This window comes from Crinia signifera, chromosome 8 (genome assembly GCF_055691185.1).
Source record: "Crinia signifera chromosome 8, ASM5569118v1, whole genome shotgun sequence".
Lineage (NCBI taxonomy): Eukaryota > Metazoa > Chordata > Amphibia > Anura > Myobatrachidae > Crinia > Crinia signifera.
In genome coordinates this window covers 67,898,007-67,918,013 of record NC_139224.1, presented here as the reverse complement: position 1 = coordinate 67,918,013, position 20,007 = coordinate 67,898,007, and the positions used below count along the sequence as shown (strand labels likewise).

The following is a 20,007-nucleotide window of genomic DNA, read 5'->3' as shown; positions in this document are numbered from 1 at the left end:
CAAATCTACCTCTCCTCTCCTGATCTTTCCTCTGCTCTCCTCATTCGTATTTTCAACTGTCTCTCTGCTATCTCTTCTTGGATGTCCCAGCGCTTTATAAAACTAAACATTTCTAAAAGCACCTATCCACTAGGGCAAGATATAACATGCAGTACTTCGCATGCGATGCCCTGCAGTCTCACCCGGCAGCTGCCGGGAGGCAGGAGCGCATAAGATACATTGTATGCGGCCTTTTTGCATACAATGTATCCTATGCGATCCTAGGAGGGGCTACGGGCTGCAAAAAATATTCATGGCAGCCCGTAGGATCTGCAACTGCGATGCGAGGTGCATGGGAACATGCCTCCCATTGCACTCGCAGGTAAAGGACATATGATGGCTCACTTTTTATGCGACCCTTTTCAGAAATGCGTCGGAATCAACAAATTCCTATATTGCACTAGTGGATGTGGTCCTCTAGACTGAGCTGATCATCTTCCCTCCCGCATAAATACATTTCCCACAATCTCACAATCTATTAATGGAACAACTATCTCCTCTAGCCACTAATTATGCTGTCTTGGTATTATTCCCTATTCAGCTCCGCTCACAGGCCTGTCGTTTCCACCTCAAAAATATTTCCAGGATCAGGCCCTATCTTACTCAGGATGCTACAAAGACCCACATCCACTCACTAATCATCTCCAGATTGAACTACTTTAATCTCCTACTTTCTGGCCTCCTTGTCAAACACCTCTCTCCACTCCAATCTATCCTCAACGCTACTGCCCCGCTCAGCTTCCTCTCCAAATGTACTATGTCCACCTCCTCTATTTAAAAGCACTACACTTCCCCATCATAATACAATTCAAGTTCCTCACACTCACAAAGCCATCACCCATTATACTCCAACATACATATCTGACTTTACACTCCCACCCGCCGGTGCAAATTCGCAGTCATGTGATCAGGTCTGAATTACCCCTAAAGAAGTTATTTTTATTATGCAACAAAATTCTATATAATCATTGTTTCTCCTCCACTAGTTTGATTTTGAGTGTCGAGCCCGTGGAGCTGATATTCTGGCTTATCCACCAGTGGTTGCTGGAGGAAATAGAGCCAACACGCTGCATTATGTGAAAAATAACCAGATAATCAAGGTGAGAAGTCAAGTTATCACACATTTCATTTTGATCTGCAGTGCAAGTGATTTGTCTTTGTAGAAGGTTGTGTGTTTATTCTCAGAATTGGTTTTCTGTGGCGATTAAACTTAGATTGCATGTTTTTAATTGGGAAGCACATTAAAACAAACTTAAACTTAACTGGTTCCAGAAGAAATTGCAAAAATTGGCCCAACCATCTTGAGATTATGTGTCCAACCAACCAATTAGTTAGCTGGTTGGAAGGATTCAGTATTGAATCCCGGCGGTCGGGATCCCGGCGTTCAGAATCCCGACGCCGGAATCCCGACAGCCGAAATGCCGACAAGGGGGGGACGTGGATCGCCCCCCCTTGCGGGCTCGCTGCGCTCGCCACGCAGCGGGCCCGGTGCCTCGCTACGCTCGGCACACTAATTTATTCTCCCTCCTGGGGTGTCGTGGACACCCCAGGAGGGAGAAAGTGTCAGCATTTCGGCGGTCGGGATTCCGGCGTCGGGATTCTGAACGCCGGGATCCCGACCGCCGGGATTTTAACTGCATCCCGGTTGGAAACCAAGTCTGGTAATTTATGGCAGCTAATGACAATCAACTATTTTGTTCTGAAACAATGAAAAACAGGACAAAATGGTCTTCAGACAAATTGGTCAAACCAAATGGATTTAACCCATTTACCTGAATGACCCTTTGTTCATTTTCCAGTGTTTGGGAGTGAATGGTAAATCATGTGCTCTTAAACCTTACCAGATTTACTTTCCAACCAGCCAACAACCAGTTGGTTGCTTGGACAGATCATCTTAAATTGTAAAGTGTATGGTCAGCTTAACTGACTAATCTCTTTATTTAAGTAGTGATATTACAGACAACACACAAAGGGGTTGATTACAGCTTTAGAACAGATGCAGCAAATTACAATAATTTGTACAGTATGTGTCCTGTTGCTTGTGTTCGACATTGAGGTTGAGATCAGCACACAATTTATCTACAGTTAACTCTAACCCTGTCATTGTTTACTTTAGTCCCAAATTTCAGGGAATTTGATATTAGCATCATTTGCTTCCTTGAAATGGGTATTTCATATAGTAATGGACAAGCGTCCTTTACAATGGAGGCATAAAATTTAATGGAAAATTCTATCTCAATTATTGCAATAAATGGCAGAAACCTAGATTGTGTGTGTGTGTGTGTGTGTGTGTGTGTATGTGTATGTATATATAATATACCAAAATATACACAATGCAAAATACAAAATATTTGTAAATTGAGGAACTAAAAGTCCCAGCAGGGTGCGATTACAATTTCTGGAAAAGCAATCTGAACAAGCGCTCCATAGTGCATGTAACTGTTAAAAAGTTTTTCTATACAAACACATCAACACACACACATATATAATATATATATATATATATATATATATATATATATAATAGCAATGCGGTCCGGCACTCACTGTATTTGGCAGGTGCCCCTCCTGGGGATGCAGACAGTAGATGAAAGAAAAGGCAGGCACTCCGAGGTCTGGATAAATACATGTATTCAACTGTGGAACAAAACCAACCAACTTTTCAGGGCTGCGCCCCTTTGTCAAGGTGTAGGTGAGAACAGAGATATAAGAAAGTGCTTACCTTATAAAGGGGTGTACAATTCAGGCTGTGTGATGCTCTGGGCCGCGTCACCGCCGGATTCGGGTGCGTGGGCAGAAGTGCTGGGACCGGACGTTGTCATGCCGTCTGATTTCCGGCTGGGAGAGGGGAATTGGAACGCAAGCTAGTGCGTTACCATGGAGAGCTGCATCTCCGGGCGGTGGTTTCCTGCCTCAGACCATCACACTGCCTGTTACAAAACACATTTTGCATTAAAAACTTACATTAAAAACACACTACACTCACTGTGAAGAATATCATATATGGAAGGGAGGAAAAAAACACATACACAATCGGAATATGGGTGCCTATGTGAAAATCTTATTGCAGAGGCGTCCTATGTCCCTGCTCTATATGGCTCATATGTGTGAGGTGATAAAAGACCTGTGCAATCTACTAGTTATGCACCAGGTCATTTGGTATAGGGCCCTGGGGCTAATGGTGTGAATTAAAGTGCACATACATTGAGATTTTGACTATTAAAAAAGTGAAAAACGTGTACAATAATCCACTTTCCAAGTCGTTGACGTGGCCCAGAGCATCCCGCAGCCTGAATTGTACACCCCTTTATAAGGTAAGCACTTCCTTATATCTCTGTTCTCACCTACATCTTGACAAAGGAGCGCAGCCCCGAAACGTTGGTTGGTTTTGTTCCACAGTTGAATACACGTATTTATCCAGACCTCGGAGTGCCTGCCTTTTCTTTCAGCCACTATATAAACTTAATACCCAAGTCGGATATATGAGGCAGCACTCCAGGTTCAAAAAGAGAGTTTTTTACTTCATGGATAGTGATTCAAACACATACTGGGATTGCAACTGATAACATGAAGTTAGGCATGGGTTTCAGGGTAAAATAACATAGTCACCACAGCAGTGAAGTGGCAGTCAACGAGCCCCGTTTCGGCTTATCCAGCCTTCATCCTGGACTGACCCACAATGAACAAATGCTCCCAGCCAGTATATGTAGCAATAACAATCACCAATTCATTGAGAACACCAGTGCCTAATGAGTCATATGCGCAGCCCCAGAGCCTTACCTCCGTCATGATCAGCTGGCCGGAACTCCATATAAGGAGCTTCCGTATTAAGGAGCCAATCTGCTCGCTCCTATGTAACACACCTCCATGCGCGAGTCATACTGTGTTCAGACCTATTCGTACCAGCTCGTCTGGCGCGGCCGCGTCACTGTGCGTGATGACGTCATCACGTAGCGTCAGCGCATTCCAGGACATCACCAATTACGTTACCTCCTGCTGCCTAGGTAACCAAACTCCGCCCCAGCCAAACAATAACAGGCCTCCGTGTCCCACGTATTATCTGCTGCCACTGGGCAGAGTGCTTATTACAGCAACAGTCCCAGGGCCAGATATTCTCGGGGATAGCGGGCTGGTAAGGCTGGACTTCAGCGGATATCGCTATGGAACTTTGAAGTAGGCATAAACGGTGAGCCTAGCCTCCCACCCCGGTCCCCCTGTACCCTGTCATGTGTCACATCAGTGCCACGATGTCAGGATTGGGGTTCATCAGGATATATCCAGAGGCTAAGTCCCTGTAGTCAAATTAAATATAATCAAGCCAGTGCCGACGTGCCCAGTAACAGTTCATAACAAAATAGGGAGAATTGACCAGCAGGACCATGCATCAGTTTGGCCACAAGGGTTGCCCAAAATGACTCAGTGTGCTCAGAATTATGTATAAAGTGAAAATAGAAAATAAAAAATAAAGAATAAAATGTCCCATAGACACGATTGGTGGTAAACATAAAGAACAATGTAGATACCACAGATAAACAAAGAAAAATATCAAACATATGTCAAGAGATGGCAAAAAAATCGACATAAAAAATCGACATAAACATTGACACACTGGGCAAGTCCTCAAAGGAATGCAGAGAGAGGGAATTCCTCATTTAGGCCGCCTGGGGATAATGAGCCCAATTTGCGGATCCATTGGCATTCCCGTTGTAACAGCAATTTATGCCTATCCCCCCCTCTTCTAAGGGGTGGGATGTGATCCACCGCCATGTAGGTGAAATCCCTTAGAGAATGTCCAGCTTCTCGATAGTGTCGGGCCACAGGTGGGGTTCCCGCATCAATCCCCACAAAGGCCTTTTTTATTGAAGACCTATGCATAGAGATACGTTCCTTAACCATTCGGATGGTCTTCCCTATGTATATTTTGCCACAGGGGCATGTGATAGCATATATTGCAAATCTGGATTCACAGTTCAAACGGTGGAAAATTTTGAACTGCGTTCCATTCGAAGGATTCAAAAACTGTGATCCTGTCGTCACAAACGGGCAATTAGCACATCCCGTGCATTTGTAGGATCCAGCCGGTCTACGTAGCCACGTGGTGCTGATGTTCGAGGAAGGGCTGATATCGGAATAAGAAATCCTCTGTTTTAGGTTAGGACTGCGTTTGTAACTGAAAAGGGGCAATTGGGTGCATTCTGGTCCAATCACAGGATCAGTATTGATGATATGCCAATGCTTGGTGATCGCAGATTTCAGGGTATTTGATACGGTGGAGTAGGTAGTTGGAAAAACGACCCTGTTAGTTTCTTTGGGCTTAGAGCTACCTTTTTGTTGTAACAGCTGTTCCCTGTCCAATGCCATACACTTCTCCACTGCTGCATCAACTTCCCTTTTATCGTATCCTCTTGCGAGGAATTTCGATGCCATCAGTTGCAAATCCCTCAGTAACTCCTCCTTCTCTGATGTTATCCTGGAGACCCGTATTAACTGAGAAAAGGGAAGACCCTTCTTTAGTGGGGCAGGGTGGAAGCTAGAGTAAGCTAATAGGGTATTTTTATCTGTTTTTTTCGTGAACACCCTAGTCGCATATTTGTCACTCATGGCTGTCACCGTGACGTCATTGTGGGTAAAACGTATTCGTCCCGGTATATGATTCAAATAACTCACAAAATCTTCCAGTAGATCACTAGTGCCAGTCCAGATAAAAAATAAGTCATCAATAAATCGGCAGTAAAAAATGATGTATTGGGGAAAAAACTGGATGTGACATAATGTGATCTCGTTCATAACAGAACATAAATAAATTAGCGTATGATGGGGCCATATTAGACCCCATCGCTGTCCCAGATAACTGTAAATAAAACGCATTGTTAAATAGAAAATAATTCTTATGCAAAATTAAATTCATTAACAAAATGAGGAAGTCGACCGGTGGACCCGTATAGTGGGGGCTTTCACTCAGGATGGATCGTACAGCAGCTGTACCATCATCTTTCGAGATGTTGGTGTACAAACTGCTGACGTCCATAGTTACCAGGAGGCTGTTGGGTGGAGGTACCCCAATTTGTCGTAATTTCAAAAGGAAATCGGTGGTGTCTCGTATAAAATATGGAGTGTTTGTCACCACCGGCTGAAGGTGGTAATCTACATACTGGGATAATGGTTGTCCTAGTGACCCCCTGGCCGAGATGATGGGCCTACCTGGGGGGGCCACCAGGCTTTTATGAATTTTGGGGAGTATGTAGATCAGAGGTACCTTGGGGAAATCCTGTGTCAGGAATCTACTCGTGTCCTCATTGATCCACCGGTTCGACAAACCAATCCCAATCACTGCATCAATCTCACGTTTATATGACGACGTTGGATCAAATGTCAAACGTTTATAGCAGTCTCTGTCATTTAACTGCCGCATGACCTCAGTTACATACATCTCTTTATCCAACAATACAATACCCCCGCCTTTGTCAGCGGGGCGGATGATTATATTGGTGTTGTCATGGAGAGAACGTATTGCCTGAGTTTCACTTTTAGATAAATTAGAACGTACAAATTTGACCTTGTTTTGTGCAACGTCATTCTTTACCAATCTGAAAAACGTATCGATGGAAGGATTGGTGGTTGGGGGGTCAAATACACTAGTACCCCTAAAGGGACCTCTCTCACATCCACTCTCTGTCGGATGTTTCTTGAAAAAATCAATGATATTCAGTTTCCTCTGAAATTTGTATAATTCGACGTCTATATCAATGGGTTTGGGCGAATATGTCTGTACAAAAGTTAAACCTTTCGACAGAACCGCCATCTCCACAGTGGTAGGTTTATATTGTGATAAATTGAAGACCACTATTTCCGGGGTTTGGGATTGGCCCCTCTTCCCCTTGTGTCTCCTACCCCCTCGTCTGGTGGGTCCCCTCCTTTGCGGTTGCGGCTGCGGGTGTACACACGTTCCCGAAAAAAAGGGCCTCTGCCACCCCTTGAGGGCTGATCGGAGTCGCTTTGGGAGGTGTGCGAGTCAACGTCTGTATACTCCCTCCCACCACCGCGTTTCCTCTGCCCCTCAGTCGATCGCCACGGTCGTCTGGGATTTTGTGAATTAAGCCAGGGATATACCCTTAGTTCTTTATAATCTTCCCTGACTTTCTTATATTTGGTCTTTTTGAAGGCCAATAGTTCGGTCTTAAATTTGTCAACACCCTCACTGATTTTGGTCAACCAGGCCCCACCTTCATCAGCTCTCAGTGTCTCAAGCCCTGTTTTCTCACAGTCAATTATATCAGACTTAATCCCTTCAATTTCAGTATTAACTTGTTGCACAACTAGTACCATTAAATCCATACTGCACTGGTTAAGGATCATGCACCATTGTTTGCAGAATTCTGCATTTCCACGCCCAATGGTGGGTTGATTTTTGATGCGAAATCCCCTGGGTAAAATTTTGTCTTTGTGGTACTGTGAAAGTGTTAACCCGTGTAATTCGAGTTCCACTAACCTTTTGTTCAATTTCAAGAGGTCATTATAAATTTCTTCCGGATTGTCAACATCAAATGCTAGTTCGGAAGTATCGGAAAAAAGAATTTTGGATATATCTTTATCAAGAAACCTCTTGGTGCCAGTAAGGTCACCAGCAATCGTTTCCATAACAACACACAATATTTACACTGATGTTATCCCAATAATGGGGTAGCTACACAAAATAGCAAAATAATAACAGACAATACATAAAAAATGGAAAAATGCAAAAAATGCAAAAAAATGTAGATACAATAGTAACAAGTTCGGTGCACATCCAAAAAAAATCACTGATTTTTTTCTGTAGGAAAACTTGGTGGGATACGCACTCAATGAGGGTTCTTAGAGTAACAAGCGGGTGCCAGCCATGGTACGAATAGGTCTGAACACAGTATGACTCGCGCATGGAGGTGTGTTACATAGGAGCGAGCAGATTGGCTCCTTAATACGGAAGCTCCTTATATGGAGTTCCGGCCAGCTGATCATGACGGAGGTAAGGCTCTGGGGCTGCGCATATGACTCATTAGGCACTGGTGTTCTCAATGAATTGGTGATTGTTATTGCTACATATACTGGCTGGGAGCATTTGTTCATTGTGGGTCAGTCCAGGATGAAGGCTGGATAAGCCGAAACGGGGCTCGTTGACTGCCACTTCACTGCTGTGGTGACTATGTTATTTTACCCTGAAACCCATGCCTAACTTCATGTTATCAGTTGCAATCCCAGTATGTGTTTGAATCACTATCCATGAAGTAAAAAACTCTCTTTTTGAACCTGGAGTGCTGCCTCATATATCCGACTTGGGTATTAAGTTTCTCTATTCTCTACATGGCTGGCACCCGCTTGTTACTCTAAGAACCCTCATTGAGTGCGTATCCCACCAAGTTTTCATATATATATATATATATATATATATATATATATATATATATATATATATATATATATATATATATATGCTAGTGTAAATGTAACAACATTCAGGCTGCTTAACCACAAGGTTTCCTGAGGGCTAGGAAACAATACCCACAAATCATTCCCCAATTGTGGTATAGCGCCTACAATATTAAAATGCCCACAAGTTCCATAGAGATCCACAAAATGAATAAAGTGGTTTTTCAATATTGTGTTTTATTCTTTTCTTCGGTAGTATAACAAGTGCACCAACGCGTTTCGTCTTTACAAAGACTTCGTCAGGGGAACAGTTTACAATCTATATAGTGTGATGTGATCCATTGCAAAAACTATATAGTGTTGAGTAGTCGATCGTTATTCCCTAATAGCAGGACCAGGTGGGAATATTAATTATGAAAGACTCTTTAGTAATTATGAAAGACTCTTTAGCAAAAAAATCATTATCACTGGGATAATATAAAAAAATAAGAATAAAAATAACCACAAGGGATTTTGGTGAAGTAATTCCTAATGGCTGTCCTATGATACCTTAACAAAACCAACAAAGTTGGTACATATATATATAGGGGCGTGGCTACCTTCACGGCATCATCGTGCACAGATCTTTCTGGTCTTTCCTGGTCCGACTAAAGAGACGCCGACAGTGGGGAACTGAGTCCCGGTCGCTGCCGACTCCTGGCTACCTCTGAAGGATCTTTATTGATTGGGCAAGCTGTTTGCTGCTTTTTATCATGTATGTGAGCTATTTATTATGTCAAGTAAAATCTTTTTATTACTGACGTGATTGCGCCATTTTCTCCTTCTCTACATATATATATATATATATATATATATATATATATATATATATATATATATATATATATATATATATATATATATATATATATATATATAGAAATCCAAAGGGAAGCAGCACTCAGGAGGCAGTTTCAAAAGTATAAATCTGTATTGAAGCAACAAGCTTTCGGGGTGTGACCCCCTTCGTCAGGTACATACAGCCTGTATGTACCTGACGAAGGGGGTCACACCCAGAAAGCTTGTTGCTTCAATACAGATTTATACTTTTGAAACTGCCTCCTGAGTGCTGCTTCCCTTTGGATAGGCATAATCGAGCGCTTTCGGGGAAATACACCCCGTCCTCAGGATACCAGCCACAAAGTACACAAGACACATATATATCTGCAAATGTTGATTACTCACCTGTCCCGTCCACACGCCGCCGGGCGCCGCGACCCGTGTGTGCCAGACGTCACTTCTCCCCACTTCCTGTTCTCCGCCGGCTGCCAGATCTGGAAAGTAAAAATGCGCTCCACAACCTACTTCCGTAGATCACCAGTAGGCGGGGGATCCATTCATCTTGGCTCTCACAGGGCAGCTGCATTCCCGGGACCTGTAACAGAGACAAGAAATACAAATTATTTAACAAAACATACATGCAAATCGTGACATGTACATAAACATAAACACATACACAAGTGAAACTAGAAAAGTAAAAAAATAAAAAACAACATACAGTATATATATATATATATATATATATATATATATATATGAATAGAGAGAGTGTTGTTTGAAAGCGCTGATTATAGGTATAATACCAGCTGAGATCAGACCAAGTCCAAGATCTTAGTAAGCCCCAATTCCAAATTAATGAACTGCTGCTCCTCCAGAAGAAGAAGAGGGTGCTTCATGGTGCATTAAACAAGTTAATTTTTATTGGATCCAACAAGGCAAAAGATCCACAGTAAAAACAATTGCTCGTACAGAGTGAAATAGCACTGTGGGCTGGTTACCACATGGCGTGAATAAACATACACAATGGCAAAGCTGCTCACACGTCCAACCGCAGGCGTCAGGAGAACTCCAAGTCAATGCGTCTGACAAGCGCTGGCTTGCGCTGCTGGAAGCAGAGGATCACGGAGGGACCGGCGCCGGCTGGGAACCACAGGAGACAGCATGTAGATCGGGTCGAGCGTCACAAGCCACGCTCTGACGCGTTTCGTCATTGTGACTTCGGCAGAGGGCGTGGCTAGTGTGAAGGCTAGCCCGATATTTAAGATACTGTGTAGCCAATGGGAGACTACCATTCCTAATTGACACTACGTCAATGGCCACAATGCATCGTAACATTACAAGCACATAAAGGGATTTAAACATTTTAAAACGTAACCACATGTTTATACAAATGCGGCGCCCAAAGATACAATATATCAAGAAAACAATTAAAACATATTAGCAGGCTTCTTTAACAGAAATCTTGCATTTTTTTAAAAAAAACATCGCTACTCATATAAGTTGGAAGTAATATGGACAGTGACATGACTGAATAAGTTTTGGACATAAAATACAAATACATAATAATAATAAAAATAAATATAAAAAGCAAACAGATCCTGATGCATTTATATACTTAAAAATAGAGGAAGAGAACATGAACCTAAACAGGTCAATTTTTAGAGGTAGATGAAATTCATACCTGTTAGAGAGGAGACAAGAAGGGACTGTTAGTTTACCAGAATTTAATTAATAAATGGGGTTAGCGTGTTGAGTTTCAAAATCCACTGTGTCTCTCTCCTAAACGCTTCTCAATATCTCCACCTCTTTTACCTTGTTTAATCTGTTCGATACCTTTAAAAACAAGGCCTGCGGGGTCACAATTGTGCTGCTCTTTAAAATGCCTAGACAAACTGTGGTTTAAAATGCCATGTATGATATTTCGGAGATGCTCCAAAATACGTATCTTTAGGCATCTCTTAGTTTTACCGATATATCTTAAGCCACAGCCACATTTTATAAGGTACACTACATGCGTTGAGTTACAGTTAATGAATTCATTGATTTTCAACTGTCAAAAAGATGTATCAATAAGCGGTCCTTTTTCCATAAATTTACAAGTTTTACAGATATTACAAGGATAGCTCCCTTTAATGAACAGGAATGTATTATTAACAGCTTTTGGTTGAATGACCTCGAGCTGGCTTTTGGAAACAATCGATTTAATGGTATTCACTTTTCTAAATACGATTTTAGGAACATTAGAAATATGATCCTTAAGAACCAGGTCCATCTGCAACACACTCCAATGTTTATTAAAGATCTTTTTCAGTTCCCGATCTCTCGTGTTGAACTGAGTAATAAAAATCACATTCATATCAATTAGGGAGCTATCGACAGTTTGAACATCGTCTTTATAATACAATAATTTAGTTCTGTCAGTGTTTCTTGCCCGCTGCAGTGCTCCATTAATTATCCTAGGAGGATATCCCTTCTCTCTGAATCTGTTGATGTAGATATTTGCTTGCTCATCAAACAGAGTCAAATTTGAACAGTTTCTTTTTACCGTAAGAACTGAGAAAAAGGGATATTGTCCTTCCACGGACCGTAATGGCTGCTGCTGTAGTCCAGATAACTGTTGGCATCCACTTTTTAAAATAAAAAGTTGATGTCTCAATAAAGGGAACTTTTGGGAAATTTTTGACCGTTAACAGAATGTCCAAAAACTCAATAGTGTCTACCTGCAAATTAAAGGTAAACCGAAGATTAAAGCGGTTAGTATTATTACTGGACATAAACTGATTAAAGGAATTCGCATCATCATTCCAAATAACGATGATATCATCGATATATCGTTTGATGAGTACAACATGATCCAATAAGCCTGTTGAAAACATCTCTTTCTCCCACTCACCCATATAAATATTTGCAAGGCTAGGGGCACAAATCATCCCCATAGCAGTCCCGCACACCTGCAAGTACCATTCGCCTAAAAATTCAAAATAGTTGTGTGTCAACACAAATTTTAGACACTCACAAATGAAGCTTATCATTTCTTCTGATAATGACTCATCTCTCCGCAACCGCTGTTCGATAGCCCAGATGCCCAACTCGTGTGGGATACTCGTGTAGAGCGTCTGGACATCGATGGTGGCGAAGAGATAGTTTGACTTCCATTCAACATCCTGAATTAATTTCAGTAAATGGGTGGAATCTTTCACATAAGTATCAATTAGCGGTACATATTTCTTAGTCAATGTGTCGACATATTCAAACAAGTGCGAGGTGAGAGATCCCACACCCGCAACAATGGGTCTACCCGGAGGTGCACAACGATTTTTGTGAACCTTCGGCAGATGGTAGAAGGTGGCTGTATTTGGAGTGGTATTATGCAAGTATCTATACTCTTCCAAATTAATTAGTTTTGCATCAAGACCTTTCTTAAGTAAAACTTCAAGTTCTGTTAAAAATACACTTGTAGGATCTTTATCAAGTTTAGTATATGATGTAACATCATGAAGCAGGTTGTAAGCCTCAGTCACATAATATTCGCGGCCCAGAATAACAATACTGCCGCCTTTATCGGCATTTTTGATGACGACAGATGTGTCTAGTGCCAAATTTTTAAGTACCTCCGATTCCTTTCTACTCAAATAATGCTGTTTGTTATTTTTAATGTCCATTTTGTCAATATCTTTTTAAACTAGTTCTGAAAAAAGATCTAGGTATGACCACCTGGATTCCACTGGGTAATATGTGGATTTGTTCTTAAGTTCTGATTGGGAAGAAGGAGGGGGAATGGTTGGTTTGTTGGTGTCTGTTTTGCGAAGAAAGTGTCTTTTTAAAGTAAGCTTTCTCACAAACAGGTTTAAATCAATAGTGAGGTCAACCTTTTTTGGTTCCCTCGTTGGGGCAAATGAGAGACCCATAGTTAGAACAGTTTTCTCAGTTTCTGAGAGGACTTTTTTGGACAAATTAATAATTATATTATCTCTTTCAGTGGTCGCACTAGGTTCATTATTAAGGGTATTAACTAAACTATTCTCATTTTGGGCTCTCTTCTTGGTAAACCCTGCTCCCCGTTTTCCCCTAGCCTTCTTTTTATGCTCTGGGGGGTTTTTTTGCGTGAAACCAGGTAATCGGGGTTCGCATGTTGGGGTTCTCACCCCTAACAAAAAAGATTCTGACTATCATTATCTCTGTTATATGATCTTAAACCTTAGAATCTATTATTATGGACATAGGCCCTTTGTTCAGTGGGTTCAAAGACGAGTTGACTCCAAGACTTCTTGGGGTCCCTCACGCCTGATGAATCTCTATAGTGAGATTTGTTCTTATTCCTAAACGGGACTTTTTGCCATTTACCATGCTGTTCATTGGCATAATTATGTGGGTTACCAGAATTCGGCACTTTCAATAACCTTTGAGTCTGAGTTACCGTATTGCTATGTAATGCTGGAATAAACATACATGATTTCTTATTTTGGTGATTACTATCGTTTTTCTTGGCTTTATGTTGTTGCCAAGTTCTTACTTTATCAGTTTCGGAATCAATTTTATCACGTAAGAATTTCTTTTGCGTACTCTCTACAATTTTACTTTCAATCACAGAGACTTTTTTTTATCAAGATCACTTTTGATCACGCTCAATTTCTCACTCTCAAATAGTTGTTCAAGGGCTGGGCTGAGTATACAAATTTCCTTCTCAACCTCTTTTAAAACTTTCTTTTTCTCAAAGATAAGCAATTTCATCAAACCCAAAGAACATTCGTCAAGTATATGGTACCATTCTTTCATGAATACAGCATTATCCAGGCCCGTAGTCGGGCTCTTGGAGATGCGGAGGCCTCAGGGGATACGGTTATGCGTGACATTATTGTCTAGCCCTTTAATATCCCACCAGGTCTTCGCCTCCTTAATCAACAGTCTCTCAAGTGAGATTACCACATCATTGATATCAGAGAAATTGTCAGTCCCAATTTTCGTGGGATTATTTTCATTAAAAATTCTAGAACATTCCTGTGACCGCTTATTACTTAAATCAGTATGCCTAAACATAATTAGCACTTATTCAAAGCAGGTTCACAGGTAAATCTGCAGCTACAAAAACAACAAGACCCAGACAGACACACAAAATGAATAGAGAGAGTGTTGTTTGAAAGCGCTGATTATAGGTATAATACCAGCTGAGATCAGACCAAGTCCAAGATCTTAGTAAGCCCCAAGTCCAAATTAATGAACTGCTGCTCCTCCTCTCGTGATACCACGAATACCCAGGGTCCAAAAGGGCAAAGACAAATCTAAAACAGAAAGAGTAGAAGAGGGCGCTTCATGGTGCATTAAACAAGTACATTTTTATTGGATTTTTATTGGATCCAACAAGGCAAAAGATCCACAGTAAAAACAATTGCTTGTACATCAGTAGAGAAACTGCAGATTTTCTAACCCAAAAAAATCCCATAATTCCAATTTTATATACCTTACCAAAGGTGCACAAATCACTTGTGGCACCTCCGGGACGACCGATCATCTCAGCGAGGGGCTCATTATGCCAGCCCCTATCGCAATTAGTTGATTTTTTCTTGCAACCGGTGGTCAGAAAAACGGAGAGCTTCATTGAGGACACCTCAGATTTTTTAAGAAAATTGAACACTGTAACTAACATCAGCCCTGATACCCTCTTGGTCACCCTAGATGTCTCCAGCCTGTACACTAACATCCCTCATGAACAGGGACTCACAGCTTGCCGAGAGATCATCACCTCCAGCAGAGAATACAGTGGTCCGCCCATTGACTATCTTACATTACTGATGGGAATCATCCTCAACAAGAATTATTTCCTCTTTTTGAATAGGTTCTATTTGCAGCGCCAGGGGACTGCGATGGGGTCCAATATGGCCCCAGCCTACGCAAACCTCTTTATGGCGGCCTATGAGAACAAACACATCTATGGAAATGTACAGTACAGGAAATACATTAAGATGTATGTAAGATACATAGACGACCTGTTTCTCCTGTGGACAGGTGGTGAAGACAACCTGTTGACTTTTGTGAATTACCTGAACCTGATTCCTGGTACAATTAGTTTTACCATTAACTTCAGTCGTAAAGTCATCAGTTTTCTCGATGTCAATATTACGCTAAAAGACTGTGCCATCTCTACCCAAGTTTTTACAAAAACCACGGATAAAAACACATTGCTTCACGCTACAAGCTTTCACCCTGAAGCTCTCAAAAGAGGGCTTCCATACTCCCAGATGCTAAGGGTATGTCGCATCAATTCAGACCCAGAAAGCTTACCAGCAGCACTGGATGAAATGAGCACACGCTTCCTCACAAGAGGATACAGCAAGCAAGATGTAAAGTCAGCACGCCTGAAAGTACTTAACATCAATAGGAATGACTTATTAAAACCCAAACCCAAGAGCCAGGAAGAATCTGACAACAGATTAAATTTCTGTAGCACATATACCGCTGCCTCCAACCACATCAAAACTAAACTGAAAGAACACTGGCACCTTGTTGCTAGTGATCCTGTCCTTGAACCGATACTTTCAGCACCTCCTAGATTTGCAGATAGGAGAGGCCCTAATTTAAAAGACCTACTAGTGGTAACAGACATTTCCACCAACGCTCCAAGCGCCACCAATTGGCTCTCAAGGAAATATGGGGTCTACAAATGTTCTGGATGCACGAACTGCAAATTTATGGTCATCGGCAATGAGTTCATGAATCCCACCAATAGACAAAAATATAAAATTAATCACAGATTAGACTGTATTAGCAAGTTTGTTATCTACGCGCTCACATGCCCATGCAATTTAATCTACATGGGTAAAACCACCAGGATGATTAAAGAAAGGCTAGGACAGCACAGATCGTCCATCAAGAAATGCTTTACCAACAACAATGAGACACTGGATCTCAAACAACTCCCTGTGGCCAGACATTTTCTGGAGAAACGTCACAGCATTACACAACTTAAATGTCATTTAATTGACCACATACCCCCACTCAGACGGGGTGGGGATCGTGACAAATTGTTGCTCCAACGGGAATTACAATGGATCCACCGACTTAATTCCCTGACTCCACATGGTCTAAATGAAGACTACAAAATGGGTTGCTTCATATGAACCCACCGCACGCACAGTGCCTGAGTGCACTCCCTCACTGGACTCACTGATGTTTCATCCTTTCCCCTAGTCTATTATTAGCAATTGCACATATTCTAAGCCCATTCTTACATGCTCCCTAGACGCAGCACTGGCGGACCAGCTTCCTCGCTGTTCTGGCTAGATTGTTGCATCTTTTAATTACATCTCAGACACATAGTCTAACGTGGGACGACACCGCCGTGTGTCACCACCTATATGCTTTTGGAACTTGCTGGACACCGCCGTGTGTCATCATATGTATATTCTACGAGCTGGACACTTAATTGCCAACCTCAGCACCGCCGAGTGCCACAGCGTATATGCAAATTAAGACTTACTGGACACCGCCGTGTGTCAACATATGTTTAACATTGAACGTGCTGGATGCTTAACTGTTGACTCAAGCACCGCCGAGTGCCCCTCTGCTGTATTTATTATCACCATGTCTGCCCATGACTCGAATATGTTACCCTTGTGCTGGGATTGATTATGTGTACACACTGGACGTTATTGCATTAGTCCACTTTAAGGCGCCTCCGTGCGCTATGATATTATACGTTACTGTATCAGCACCATCCCTGACAGGGTCACCCAATGTTGTCTATGGCATTCACGACATCTGAGCAATACTGCTCTATCACTCTGTAGCGCATTCAGCGTCAGCCGGCTAATGAGACCACTTCCAGCGGTCCAAAATCACGTTAATGCGAATATCAACCTGTACACATGAGGATATCTTTGTACTGGCGGCCGTGCAATTCGCTACTTGTATTTAACCTGACACCCCGTCATCTGTTCCTCTGCATGCACTCCCCTACCGCTGTTACTGTCACGTATAAACTATTGATAGTTTGCTCACATAACTCACACGGTGACATTACTTCTGAACCCCGCTCTGCACTCCCGCACTCCCTTACCTTTGATTCAACATCTAACGGCATGTAGCATACGATCACAGGCGTCACAGGGAATCCCCCAATGACGCGTCTCAGACCAGCCCATTGTTGCTTAGCAACAGGAAGCTTTCAGCTCCGTGTGTGGTGCTGATTGACAGCACACTTTGAACCCCAAGGCGGGTCTGGCGCCCTTTTTTATGTTAAATACTGCCTGGTTTGCTACTATGATGTACCCCTGAGGAAAACTGGCGAGAGTCCAGTTGAAACAGACTGTCGGGTCTGTTTGATGTTGTATACGATGTTTGCCATGTTGTAAATATCTTTCAATACATTTATCTTTTCTAACTACAAAAACGAGTGCTGGTCTGTCTTCTTCCCTCCTGCAAAGTTGGGTAAGTGCTGTTTCTATTTAATTCCAATTGGACCCTGCACCACAGATGCGATAAGAACTTATTTTGAGTGCCGTTTTGAAAACCCTGTTTATATTTATATATATATATATATATATATATATATATACATACATATATAAAACAGGGAAAAAATAACATATTAAACATCGAGTACAAATATAGCATGGACTCAAACATCCATCCCTAAGTCTAAAAAAGAAGACCAGTGGTGGGCTTTAAATAGAAATGTTAGGTGAGACTATTCCAGTTGATCTTGTCATTGAGGCCACCAGGTTTGGTGGTCCCAACCTCAAGATCCACTGTGTCTCCCTAATCAATAGCTTTTTGGGTACTCTTTACCTAGCACGGCGCCCACGATTTTGATCGTGGGCATCGCAGGTAAAAAAATCGCGGCCATTGAATGCACTAAAAATCGGGTGCGACGCGATGCCCGCGATTTCCCATAGGGATCAATGTTAAATTTCTCAATTGACCCGATTTTACTGTTCAATGCCTCAATGGACCCGATTTTTCCATAGGAAACAATGTTAAATGGCCCACAGAGGCCAAATAGCCACCCTGAAGTGTGAAATGGCCCCCACAATTGTAAACGCCACCCCACGATCAACGTCAACCCGAACCGTGGCGAGCGCAGCGAGCCCGCGAGGGGCGGCGGTACGCGTCCTACGACCTTTTCATACCCCCACTATCCACGTCGGCGTGGAGTTGAGAATAGAATAGTGTGGCGAGCGCAGCGAGCCCCGCGAGGGGACGCGGATACCTTCACAGGTAAACGCGTCCATTCGCGGGCTTCACAGGTATCCGCGTCCCCTCGCGGGGCTCGCCACGCTTCTGGCTCGCTGCGCTCGCCACACTATTCTATTCTCAACTCCACGCCGACGTGGATAGTGGGGGTATGAAAAGGTCGTAGGATGCGTACCGCCGCCCCTCGCGGGCTCGCTGCGCTCGCCACGCTTCGGGTTCACGTTGATCGTGTGGTGGCGTTAACAATTGTGGGGGCCATTTCACACTTTAGGGTGCCTATTTGGCCTCTGTGGGCCATTTAACATTGTTTCCTATGGAAAAATCGGGTCAATTGAAGCATTGAACAGAAAAATCGGATCAATTGAGAAATTTAACATTGATCCCTATGGGAAATCCCGGGCATCGCGTCAGTCGCGCCGCACCCGATTTTTAAGTGCATTCAATGGCCGCGATGGGCGCCGTGCTAGGTAAAGAGTACCGCTTTTTGGCTCTGTCCCCACCCCTTGGGCTCTGTGGAATCTGATCTATGATGAAGTATCTTAAAGACTCCAATAAATGACCAGCCTGTTTAAAATGTCTAGGGACAGGCTGGTCCACTTCCTTTCCTTTCAAAGTGAGATGGATGGCAGATCGGTGTGCTGCCATCCTCTCTTTGAATTTGGGCGTGGTTTGGCCCACATACATCAATTTGCATGGGCATTGAATAATATAAACCACATGCATAGATGAACAGGTCAAAACAGACCTAATGTCATATCTTTTGACACAATGTGGATGCTGGAAATCCTTACAGCTTATCATAAAGCTGCAAGTCGCACAGCCGCTACACTTATAACAACCTGGAGGTTTGATATAAACATTTGGAGGAATGACCTGGCGGACCTCCGTGATGTCTGCATGGACCAAACGGTCTCTAAGATTGCGGCTTCTGGTATAAGCAAGCAGGAGTCTGTGATCTTTTAAACCAACTAAGTCAGCGTCAGTTTTAACGATGGGCCACAAGGCCTTGAACTATCGGACTGGACAATGAAAACTCATTAACCCATGGGATTCTCTTCTCACTGGTTTTTTCCTTAGGAATCCACAGGGATCGAGGGTCCATATCCAGGACCTGTTGTTTTTGGGACAAAAGGGCATTCCATTCATACCCTCTCTAAGCAAATCTTTGCACCATAAGATCGAGTTCCCCTGGTAGCTGCTCCCTATTACTGGTGAGACATACCACCCGTAACATTTGTGACAGGGGTAAACCCAGGGCCGATGCAAGGCATCTAGGCGCCCCAGGCAAACCTACAGGATACCGCCCCCCCCCCCCCATAGAGGGAGGAAGGGGGGGTGTCACTGGGGAGAGAGTAACATCATCTGCTCTTGTTACCTGGTCTTAATGCATTGATTGCACTGCAGTGACATGGAAACACCACCTTGTAAAAAAATTACTGCCAGTGACACCCCCCCCCCCCCACCACCACCAATTACTGCCGCCATCCAGAGGATGAAACCCCCCCCCCCCATAGAGGGAGGAAGCACCACCTTGTAAAAAAAATCACTGCCACCATC

At 42.8% G+C, this 20,007-nt stretch overlaps 1 protein-coding gene across 1 annotated transcript in view; it reads left to right on the top strand.

Annotated features, from left to right (window-relative positions):
* The window catches only part of XPNPEP3 (X-prolyl aminopeptidase 3), a 150,696-nt gene that overhangs the window by 87,624 nt on the left and 43,065 nt on the right, over positions 1-20,007 (top strand). Inside the window, exon 6 of the mRNA XM_083156639.1 lies at positions 1,026-1,139. Within this exon, the coding sequence (XP_083012765.1) occupies positions 1,026-1,139 (114 nt within the window). The remainder of the gene's footprint in view (positions 1-1,025; positions 1,140-20,007) is intronic.